The 12,096-nt window shown below is 41.4% G+C and overlaps 1 protein-coding gene across 1 annotated transcript; it reads left to right on the forward strand.

The window, feature by feature from the left end:
• The first annotated feature begins 3,432 nt into the window (after positions 1 to 3,432).
• Positions 3,433 to 7,596, forward strand: LOC149176751 (uncharacterized). The gene is made up of 3 exons (XM_089421560.1): positions 3,433 to 4,919; positions 5,427 to 7,334; positions 7,443 to 7,596. Exons 1-3 carry the CDS (start codon positions 3,433 to 3,435, stop codon positions 7,594 to 7,596), a joined length of 3,549 nt encoding a protein of 1,182 aa, XP_089277686.1.
• The last annotated feature ends 4,500 nt before the right edge of the window (positions 7,597 to 12,096 follow it).

Genomic DNA, 12,096 nt, shown 5'->3' on the forward strand with positions numbered 1-12,096 from the left:
TCTTGCATTAGTATTAATAATAAAAACAAGAATTGTGGTTTTCTCCCTTTATGGGATTCCATGTAAATAGGTTTGTCTCATATGTGTACGTTGTTTGATTTATGGTGTTGTGGTGTAATTGAATATTGATAACGTAAATAATATTAAGGACTCTTAAAAAGTACAAAATATTGATTCCCATCCCCTCATTATTGTCTTGGTTTCTAACAATTGGTATCAAAGTAGGTTCCTTCAGTAATAGTCTAACAATTGGAAGATAGATCCGATAAAATGGCTAACCAATATTGGAATTCCACCAACAAATCCCCCACGTTCACTAGCATAAATTATGCATTTTGGAAGGTATGAATGAGACCTACATAATGTCTCTTGGGGAAAATGTTTGGGACACATCACAAAATGGATATAAAAATCCATATGCGTTGGTTAGTAAAGATGATAATCTAGAGTTCACTAATAATGCTAAATAAATGAATGCAATTCTAAGTGGTTTGATTGAATCCGAGTTGGTTGAAGGAATGGACTTAAAAATAGCCAAATTTATATGGCATAAGATGATGATTTGTTATGAAGGTTACAGTAAGGTAGAGAAAGGTAGACTCCAAGGCTACAAATTGCAATTTGAATCATTAAAGATAAAAGAGGATGAGGATATAACGAAATTATTTCTCCGAGTGAAAAAAATAGTTAACACTGTAAGAGGACTTGATTAACCCATGGATAACTAGTTTGTTTTTCAAAATGTGTTGATATCTCTTCCAGTTGGATTTAATGCCAAAGTATCATCCATTGAGGAGATGCAAGATTTCATCGCATTGACATTGGATCGATTACATGGAACATTGACATCCTATGAAATGTGAACTTCAAAAGGAAAATCTACATCAAGGGAGGTTGCTTTCAAAGCTTATAGGAAGAGAAAAGAAGAACTAGAACACTTGAGTTGTGGATCTAATGCAGAAGAGGAAAAAAATTTCAGAAAACTAAAGCGAGGATCTAGAAAGTACAAAAGTAAGTTACCCTTAAAATTCTTTAATTGTGGAAAGGTAGTTCATTATGCATCTAAATGCCCATATAAAGAATAAAATACTGAATATGAACATAAAGAAAAGAACAAGCATAGCAAATTAAATAAGGAAAATAATTTCAAAAATAAGAGCTTATATGGTCAAGAAGACAAAAAATCCTCAAAATATGAAGATGAGCAATCCTCTAATGAAGAAAGAACAAAAGAAACAACTAAAGGTTGTATGATTATGGCCTTAGAAACTATAGATGAAGGAAAAAATCAGTTTGATAAAGAAGAGGTTAAAGCATACCTAGAGGGTAAACTAATTAGTGCCTTAGCATAAATTCAAAGGCTCGAGAAAAAGAATAAGAAGCAGAAGGAGATGCAAGCAAAAGTTGAAGTCAAAAAAGATGAATCTGAAGAGTCATCACTTTTTATTTTGAAAGTTATGTTGGAAGAAACAAATAAAATTGAAGATAGCTAATTACAACAAGTGAAAGAGAATGGGGAGAAAGGGATGGAGCGCGCGAGCACCTCAGGACTGCATAAGGGTTTTGGATAACCCTCTGTGGTCACCGCAGGGAACCGGATAACCGCATACCAAGACTGCAGCCCGATCCCATTACTTCCCGCGTACTCATAGCTGACAGTAACTATTCCTTGCCCGTTTACCGGCCATCTGTCGTTTTCGATGTCTTCCTCTGCAGGTATTTTGGGCGATACAATGGATTTGGAGGAGGTTGACTACACCGAAGATCCCCATCCCGACCGCATCATATTTGGTGGCCCTAATTTTGGTTTTTCGGAAGCCGGCCCTAGCTATCAGTCTGATCTATTCCCTCACACTCTCCCGGTGGTTACCTTACCGGATCCCCAATCGGCATCACTCCCTGCTGGGCTCTCTCAGTCTCCATCGACTCTGGATTCACCCCCTCTGTCACCCGGCACCCTACACATCCTAGCTACTATCGCGCCTCCGTCGCCCCCTTTCGACCCCCATCCGCCCGTCACCTCCCTCCTCGCGGAGCCTACTGCAAACCCCTTTCCTCTGGTGGCCCCAAATCCTGCGGTTCCTCTTCACTCGCCATCTGGATGTTTTGAGACTCTGGCGGTTAGGGTTCGAGCTACCCCCCGGCCGGCACACCGGATCCGCTTGCAGACCACCCATCTGCACCCCGCTCGCGCAAAAGGAAAACGAAGTGCGTTAAATCTACCTCAAGGGACATCTCGATCCGATTTGGGGAAACCTCTGCCATAGGGGAAGCAGCATCCATGGCTCGCACTATTCTGGTTGGCCATGTTCGTGGAAGGGCATATTCGGCTGCTCGACTTACGCAATGGGTCAAGGAAATTTGGGGTGGGGTACTCCATGAACTACCTGAGGTACAAGTGCTACCTAGAGGCTGGTTTGCTCTACACTTTGCAAAGGAGGCCTACACTGACTTGGTGCTTGGCAGATACTGGCACATAGAGATGGCACCGGTCCTGCTAAAGAGATGGAGTCCTCTCTTCGACCCCGAGAGAGAACAAATTGGGGCTGGTCCATTATGGGTACGCCTGCCCGGTCTCCCTCTTCAGTACTGGTGTGAGGAGGTCTTCATTCAGATAGGAAATGCTCTGGGGACTTATCTTGATCATGATAAAACCTTCGTGGAATCAAGGAACAGAACCCTCGCTCGCATACTTGTACATTTGGATACCCGCGAGGGGCTGGAGGAGAAAATTACACTTCACTGGGGAAACTACACCAGGATTCAGATCTTGGACTACGAGGGGGTGCCATTTCGATGCCGCCGATGTCACAAGGTTGGGCACCTATTTAAGGACTGCCCCCTCAACAAGAAGACAGAGGACTCCCCCACTGCACCTACTATCCCCTCCAAGACTGCGGCACAGACAAATCAACGCACTCCTGCACCTGGTCCGGCGCCCTCGACTCAACTGGCAGCGGCTGCGACTCACTGTTCGCCCTCACCACCAGTCACCAGATCACGGGCAGCAGCAGAAGCCGCAAAAGCTTCGGGTACATCTCTATCCTCTCCCTACTCTTGTTATTCTCTCTGCTCCTCCTTGCATGTACCATCTATATCTGTTGCACATTGCACATTGCCATCCTCTCCTGTTATGGCACCACCTGCTCCTTCCTTGCCCTCTCTTCCTTCGCACCCTTCTCCTCCCTCCTCACCTCGGGAATCAAAGGCCCATAGCTATAACCTTCACCCTCGCATCTCCACCCGGGATCCCCCTCTGCAATACTCTGGGTTGGGTCTTACCATACCTGGATCTTCCTCCTTGACATCCCGTGGGCGAAAATCTGACCTTTCAAAGGCTATCCGACGGGCTGGAGCTGAAGTAGCCTCTGGTCGTCAATCTACTCTAGATGGGGTTCTTAGAGCAGTGAACACCCCTGTCAGCGTGCCCCCATGAAGTGCCTCACCTTCAATTGCAGAGGCTTGGCTAGTGCCTCAAAGAAACTAGCCTTGCGAAGGCTTTTTGAGATTATTCCTATTGACATCATTCTGCTACAAGAGACTCTTGGCCCGGCTGATCTCATCTCTGATTCATTAAACAATATGTGCCCGGGGTGGATATTTTTGGCCATAGACTCTACTGGTCGATCTGGAGGTCTCGCTATTGGGTACAATCCAAAAACCATCAAAGTTAATGCATCCTGGGGAGGCCGAGGGTATATGGGTATTGATCTTTATACAGCTGAACTGGGGACCAGCCTTCGGGTAATTAACATATATGGTCCTTGTCAGCAAAGGGAACAGTTCTGGCAACATCTACTTGGACTTTCTATTGTTTCACAGGAGAATATCATCATTGGAGGAGACCTCAATTTCTCTCTGGGCTATGGTGAATCCTGGGGATCCATGGCACAGGTCGACTCGATCACTGGCTATATGACCGATCTACTGGAAAGGCACAACCTGATCGATGTCCCCATGAACAAACCTCTCCCCACTTGGCGGAATAGAAGGGTGGGCGAGGCGGCCCTAGCTCGCAGACTGGATAGATTTATCATGAAAGGATCCCTTATACAGCAACTGCATCAATATAAACAATGGGTTGGAGCTGGTGGCATATCGGATCACTCCCCGGTATACTTGGAGATATCGGGTCCTTTCCAAAAACCAAAAGCCCCCTTCAAGTTTAATCACACATGGCTTCAGGACCCATCTTATATACGAATGGTCTCGGACTTCTGGGCTGCGAATCCGATTGACAGATCAGAAACATTAGCAAAAGGATTTTGCTCCAATCTAGCCCAGCTTAAGCATCTGTCCATCAAGTGGGCCAAAGAGAAGTTTCAGCAGGAAAATATGGCTCTACTGAACATCGAAACTGAGCTCTGCACACTGATGGATGAAAGAGGTCTGGGGTTTGTTACGGCGGAAGATAAATCCCACCTGGTGGCTCTCGAAAGACAGAAGTCTCAGATATTGAAAGACAGAGAGGAATCTATTCGTCTGCGCAGCAGAGCTATATGGTTAAAGGCAGGGGATGATAACACACGGTTTTTTCACAATTATGCACAGGGCAGGAAGGTCACCAACACTATATGGAGCATGCCGAATCCAGAAGGAGGAGTGGCTGATACATTTAGCAAACTCTCTCACCTGGGATCAACACATTTCAGGAATCTCTATAAAAACCCTCCAGGATCGACTCTTGCTGACATTATAAATATTGCTGGTCATTTCCCCAGATTTGTAAATGGGGACGAAGCAGAGGCACTATTTGATCCAGTGACTCCTGGGGAGCTAGAGGGCACCTTGAAATGGTTCAAAAAGGATAAAAGCCCAGGTCCGGATGGGTGGACCATAGAATTCTACCTTGCGTTCTACGAGCTACTCAGCAATGATCTGCTAAGAGTCGTGGAGGAATGTCGGATAACCGGAACAATGTATAATGCTATCAACACGACTTTTATCGCCCTCATTCCCAAATTGGACTCCCCATCCTCCTTCGATGATTACAGACCCATCTCACTTTGCAACTGCCTCTATAAGATCATCTCCAAGATCATTGCCAATCGTCTCCGCCCAATCCTATCTCGACATATTGCTCCTCAACAATTTGCTTTCCTTGATCACCGCCAGATTCATGAAGCTATTGGCTCGGCCCAGGAAGCCATCCACTCCATTTGGACCAAACACCTAAAGGCCATCACCCTAAAGATAGACCTGGCAAAGGCTTTTGACCGTGTCAGTTGGCTATATATTAAGATGATACTCATCCACTTGGGGTTCCCCCACAACTTCATCACATGGATCATGGCTTGTATCACCACCCCAACCTTCAGTGTGCTCATCAATGGATCTGCGTCGCATTTCTTCCACTCTGAAAGAGGGCTCAGACAGGGCTGCCCCCTGTCACCACTACTTTTTTTGATTGTCATGGATGGCCTCAGTCGGTTGATTGCATCAGCTAAGAGGGTGGGTGATCTTGGTGGTCTCAAGATATCAGATGACTGCTATCTCACTCACCTCCTGTTTGTGGACGACGTTATCATTTTTCTTGATGGCAGTATCAGGGACTCCCGCACCTTCTCAAAGATCCTATCCCTCTTCTCATCTGCCACTGGCATGCTAGCAAATCACTCAAAATCCTCCATCATATATACTTGCACATCCATTCAAGAGTCCCAATATGCGCACCGCTTGTTTCCTTATGGAATCACCCCGCTTGATCGGGGTCTAAAATATCTAGGATACTGGATAAAGCCTGTTGCTCAGAAAATTGCTGATTGGACTTGGCTAGTATCAAAACTGGAGAAGCGGCTAAAAATTTGGAGCCACAGATACCTATCAAAAGCTGGCAGGCTTGTACTGGTAAAATCTGTCCTTGAGGCCACACCTGTTTATTGGATGGCACTTGCCTGGATTCCTAGGAACATCTTGGCCAGGCTACATCAAATATGTAACAGATTTCTATGGAATGGGAACCAAGACAAGAGGATTTTTGCCTGGGTGGCCTGGAACAGGATAGTTGTGCCAAAGAAATGGGGAGGCTGGGGCCTGAAAGACCTGCCTCTATTTGCCCAGGCACTTGCTGCAAAAATGGGGTGGACATTGATCACGGGTCAAAATCTTTGGACGAGCATTACTTATCATAAATATATCTGGCCAATGAATATCATGGAATGGATTCGGCTCCCAAATTGGCCCAAAAATGGCATCTCTACAGTCTGGAAGGCACTACTACATTCACTGCCTCTTATCAGGGACAATTTGATCTGGAGAATAAATAATGGACAATCGGCCCGCATTGGTATTGACCCATGGATTGGGAGCGGTGGACGACATCGTTTAACCAGGAATCTTATACAGCATATACATGCCCAAGACATCAAGGTCATTGCAAATATAGCAGACCCTCGCAATACCACCATTCTTGCTCAAGGATGGAAGTCCGCACAGCACATCAATCTGCCCCATTGCTGGCACCACGAATGGACTGAATATATCACAGCTCTCCTCGAATCTCACATAAGGATAAAAGAGGGACCGGATCAACTTATCTGGAACCAATCAGACAGCGGTACCTATACTCCAAAGGGGGGCTACCAAGTGTTGATTTCTCACAAAGTTCCTGACATGATTACTTTCTGGTGGAAGGCCATTTGGAAACTTACAGCGCCACCGCGGGCCAAATTATTTTTCTGGTGCATACTAAAAAACAAAGTCCCCACCGCGGAGAATCTTATGCACCGAGCCATTCACGGGCCTACCTGGTGTTCGTTGTGTAAAAACGACGTTGAATCGACAATACATCTCTTTCTGAAGTGCACGGCCCTGAAGGAAATATGGCATAGCATATCATCAGTAATCCACTTCACAGGCACCTGGGAGGGTGACGATCTAAACAGGGTCTGGGAAGATTGGTATCAACGAAACAGGGGTTCCAAAATACAGAGTCTGCCTCTTATCATAAGCTGGCAACTATGGTTGACGCGGAATCGTATCATTTTTGATGGAAAAAACGCAAACTGGCCGCACATATATGCTCGCATTATAACTGTCTATAATGAAATGCCGGAACCACCTCAACCTCGTGCCAGAAGGCCCCGTGACCTGCCTCTCATAGATAAGAATACCCCATGGGCTTTCTTTGATGGTGCAGCCCAACAGCAGGGATGTGGGGGAGGATTTATCCTCTACATAAACGAACAGCACTATTATAAAGTCAAATTGGGATTGGGGACTGGATCAAACAATTATGCTGAACTCATTACTCTTCGTCACCTCATGCATTTCTCATTGGGCCACAATTGCATGAACATACATATTTTCGGCGACTCAAAGATCATCATAGACTGGTTTAATGCTACAACTGAATGTCACACACACACACTCAGCAATATACTGGATGAAATAAATATCATGAAGGTACATTTTAATGATATTACTTGTACTCATATTTACAGGGAACACAACAGTAGTGCCGACGAACTATCCAAGGTGGCCACGACACTACCCCGAGGAGAGTGGATGATCCAGGAGCAGAGAGGGTCAAATGCTTTTCAATATTATCATCGGCCTTATATAGACCCTCAATACCACAGGGCGGACAGCCCATGAACTGAATATATGATATAAACTGTACAGGTTTTTTGATTACATTTTGACGGAAAGTATATAACCGGCCCTGCGTGGCAATATGTATATAATCCAAACAGAAACTAAATGATCATCCTGCATGATGAACTGGTTATCTATGCTGATATATCTGTTATCTATTTTGCTGAGCCATCAGGCTGACCAGACTATAGCATATGCATTTAGGTGCATCTACAATATGTAATTTTTCAAAGTATAATGAAAGATTACGATTTTTCCAGGGGAAAAAAACAGTTGAAAGAGAAGGGAAACAAATATGAAAAATGAGAATAAGAAATAATCTCTCTTAGAAAGGAATTAGAGAAAACCAAGACTTAGTTCGACCAAAACTTAAAATTTATTAAAGGATCTAACAAGTTAGATGAGACTCTAAGTAACCATAGATCCCCTCTCATCAAAACTGGTCTAGGCTATGAAGGAGAACCAAGCATCAAGAAAACTAAAGATAAAGGACCAATCAACTACCTTGAATCATTCAAAGGACAAACCAACAATGCAGACAAAGGAAATGAAAGGAATTAGTGAGCAACATAAGAAAAGTTGTTACAGAAATCCAAAAACCCATAGAGATCAAGTGAATATTCAGCAAAAACCTCATTCCTATCCAACAGAAAGTCATCAAAGAACAAGCAAGTCACACCCTCAAAGGAAATTTTCTCCCAGGTACTAGAATATTTTCAATGGTTACTATTTTTCATGTGAAAAATTTATACATAAATATGTAGACTGTAGAGCATATCTCAGAAATAATCAGATAAGAAATAAAATAAATGAACCTTATCAATCAAACAAATATAACTGTAAATTCACATATAAATAGTCTCATGGACAATAATCCTTTAAATCCCTTATTTAATGATGTTGAATGTTATAATTGTCATAATTATGGACATAAATTTGTCCAATGTAGATCTACAAAATCCATATCAACTTCTTAGATTAAATAAACACAAGAAGAACCAAAGACCTGGAGAGAGAAAAGGGAAGAAAGAAAGAAGAATGTAGCATTGTCTTATTTTCCCAAAAGCAAGGGGGGAATCAATATGTGGACAATGGATGATCCAAGTATATGACTAATGATAGAAGCAAATTCTTGTCACTAAATGAAAGCAAGGCAGGAAGTTTCATTTTTTGGAATGATGCTCTAGGAGATATTAGGGGAAAAGGAACATGGAGCTTGGGCAATGGCAAAGCTAAATCTCAAAAAAATATCTTTATATGTGGGGTCAAGAATAATCTAATAAGTGTAATCCAAATGTGTGACCAAGGAAATGATGTCACCTTTAATTCCAAAGGATTATATATATAGATATATATATATATATATATATATATATATATATATATATATATATATATATATATATATATAAAAAGAAAAAAAAAAAACAACAAAACAAAAAAACAAAGAAACAACAACAACAACAAAAACAAAAACAAAAACAAAACAAAACATAGGGAAGATAATAGAAAATGGTTTGAGAACCCCAAATAATGTGTAAATACTCAAGGAAGAAAATGAGAATTCTTATTTGGGGAGCTTTATGAGATTTGGATGTTGCACATAAGACTAGTACACTTGAATTTTAACCATATTATGAAGTTCAAAAAAAATGGATTTGTTAGGGAATCACCAAAAATTTAGAAGCCAAGAAATATAATTTGTAAATCATGCCAAACTAGCAAGCAAACCCAAGTACCTTTCAATACCAAAGAAAATTCATACACCAAGCCACTACAACTAGTTCATACAAACTTATGTGGGCACGTGAGAACTGAGACTCTGAGTGGTGACATAATCAACATGTTGATTATCAATGATTATACCATACATATGTAGGTTTCATTCTAAAGGAGAAGTTTGAAGTATTTGCAAAATTCAATATTTTCAAAGCCATGGTTGATAACCAAACTGATTGCAAATTAAAGTGTGTAAGGTTAGACAGGGGTGGGGATTTCACTTCAAATGAATCTAATAACTTTTGTGAAGAAAATGACATAAGAATATAGTCCACTATTGCTAACACCCCACAATAAAATGGTGTAGCTGAAAGACAAAATAGATCAGTGTATAAATTGACAAGAGAAATGATGGATGAAAGAAATCTGCCAAAAAAAATTTGGGTTTAAGTTTCCATATAATATTGCATATTTTAAATAAATCTCAACATAGGCAAAATAGTGAAAAAACTCCATACACCCCGTGGTATGGAAAATTGGCCACAATAAAAAACTTCAAATTCTATGGCAATAAGTTATACATCAAGAATAATGATGATAATCTAGGCAAGTTCGATGCAAGGGTTGATGAAGGAATATTTTTAGGACATTCTAATAAGAGAAAGGGTTATCGATGTTGTTGTTACTCACTGTATTATGAGTTTTCAATTATCCCAAGTGCCAAATAGCAGTGAATTTTGAAGCCATTTTTAAACCTCAAAAGCTCTCTAAGCTAAACCGGACCCCTTCCATTACATAATTCTCAAAACGAGCTTTCCAACGGTATATGGAAGTTCGAAAATGGACTTCTGCATCAAAAGATATGACATGTTAAAGTTCAGGGGTTCTGTTTTCTTTAAAGTGAAGGAGAAAAGCATATCGAAGGCCGGGAGCTCATCGTAATCACAAATCAGTGTTTTTTCTGAAGTAGCAATAGGGAAGATCAGCGATCGTCGATATCGTAAATTGCAATCGAATTTCCTGCGATCTAGGTATATCGGTGATCGATAGGTCCAGGGAATCACAAATCAGCGATCAACGTGACAACATGATTAAAACTCCAAAACATTTCGATATTAAGATGTTGCAATATGATAGTGGAAAGCATCAGGAGGGCTGAAAAATATTTAACAAAGGATTTCTGTGAAAAACCAAAGGCATGTGGGCTCTTTCTCTCTCCTCCAGTAGGGCCACGTGGCAGTACAGGATTGGTCCCGAGAAAGACACATGGCAGCTAACATCAGCATGACATGGCGATAGGGAGGACACGTGGCACATAAATCTAGCATTTTCAGGGGTCCTATGGGGGTATATCCAGACGACACGTGTCACCACTCAGGAAGCAACACATGGCATCAATGACATTATCAATCCCACAAATTTGTGATCGGTGATCTCACAAGTCAAAGTCCTAGTCCAGATGAGATATTTTATACAATAGATTTAAAGGGTTGTTGGGTCTGTCCATTTTCAAAGTCTGCATATTAATTAAACACCCCCCATCTCTAAAAGACCCAGATTGACTCTACCCAGATCGACGGCTCCCAGGCCTCCCCCCCCCCACCATGTTTCCCTTTATCAGCAGGGGGGGTCCGAAAAAACGGATTTCCCACTAGGCCTCACTGCTACGTGTCCTTCTCATATTATTTCGCACCCCCCCCCCCCACTTACCACTTACCGCTCATGACCCCCTCGGAAAACCACTCGTCCTCACACTCCTCTATATTACACCATAATTACATCAATAGGCATATCACGGTGTCGATAGTGTTTTACAGGGATTCTAGGAGGGAGGATGAGTTGGTAGTCGCACTCAGAGTCTGTTATTGCCATGATGGGTAATCACTCGTGCTTCGTGAAAGAGAAGGAACAAGACTGTTAAAGGCTGAAATTGATAAGGAATCGGTCAAGAGAGGATTAGCCATGATTTAGCATAAACACGCTTAGACCAGAGGCCAACAAAGAAGAGTGGCATGGAGATATTTTCATGACCATCATTTCAGTTTCACTGGTTAATTCTATTTTTGTTGTTTTCAATTGTTGTTGTTGTTATTTTGTTTTATTTTCAAGAAAGGTATCTTACTATTGTAATAATTAGAGGCTTCATGCTGAGACAGCTAGTCATACAAACAGCTGTAAAATCCAGCTAGAAGATATTTTTGTAACTAATTTCCTTGCTCCCCCTTTCCTTATAAAAGGGAGGAAGAAACACTTAGAACAAGTTCTAAATTATGTGGAAAAAATGATGTAATTTCTGAAACTGTGTTAATTCCATATTTGCATCTTTCATATTATAAATGAAATAGTGGTGATTCCAACCTTTGAGTATTACAATATGTTATTTCTTGTTATTTCTCTATTAAATTTCCATTATGATCACATTTCCTCTTTGATTTCATGCAACTATAGCTACCAGAAATATCTCATATGTTCTTACGGATTCATTTGTGTTGACTAGTTAATGCACATGCATGTATGTAATTCTGAGATTATATCTTTAAATTTGTGCTCCATGAATCATAGCACCCAATCCTCTTACATCCATATGTTTATCTTTAACTCAGACAAGTATAGAACTCTTGAGGTTTCAAGCTCTATGATCTATTATTGAATGTTAGTTTTGTTATGCTAATTTCAATTATAGATTTATAAACAATCTTGTGCATTGCTTCCTGTGCATAGATTTCCTTAGGTTGTTTGTGAATGTAAACATGTAATTTTAATCAAGTTTTAATGTGACAT

This window comes from Pinus tabuliformis, chromosome 4_1 (assembly GCF_031772625.1).
Source record: "Pinus tabuliformis cultivar Carrire ecotype Pingquan chromosome 4_1, CPIR1, whole genome shotgun sequence".
Classification (NCBI taxonomy): domain Eukaryota; kingdom Viridiplantae; phylum Streptophyta; class Pinopsida; order Pinales; family Pinaceae; genus Pinus; species Pinus tabuliformis.

What these genes read in the sequence shown, in the direction of transcription:
- LOC149176751 (XM_089421560.1), top strand. Translation starts at nt 3,433, where the DNA reads ATGAAGTGCCTCACCTTCAATTGCAGAGGCTTGGCTAGTGCCTCAAAG. An exon ending in TGTCGGATAACCGGAACAAT is followed by an intron (nt 4,920 to 5,426) that starts GTATAATGCTAT and finishes GGATGGCCTCAG; the next exon opens with TCGGTTGATTGCATCAGCTA. An exon ending in TCAAAGATCATCATAGACTG is followed by an intron (nt 7,335 to 7,442) that starts GTTTAATGCTAC and finishes TCATATTTACAG; the next exon opens with GGAACACAACAGTAGTGCCG.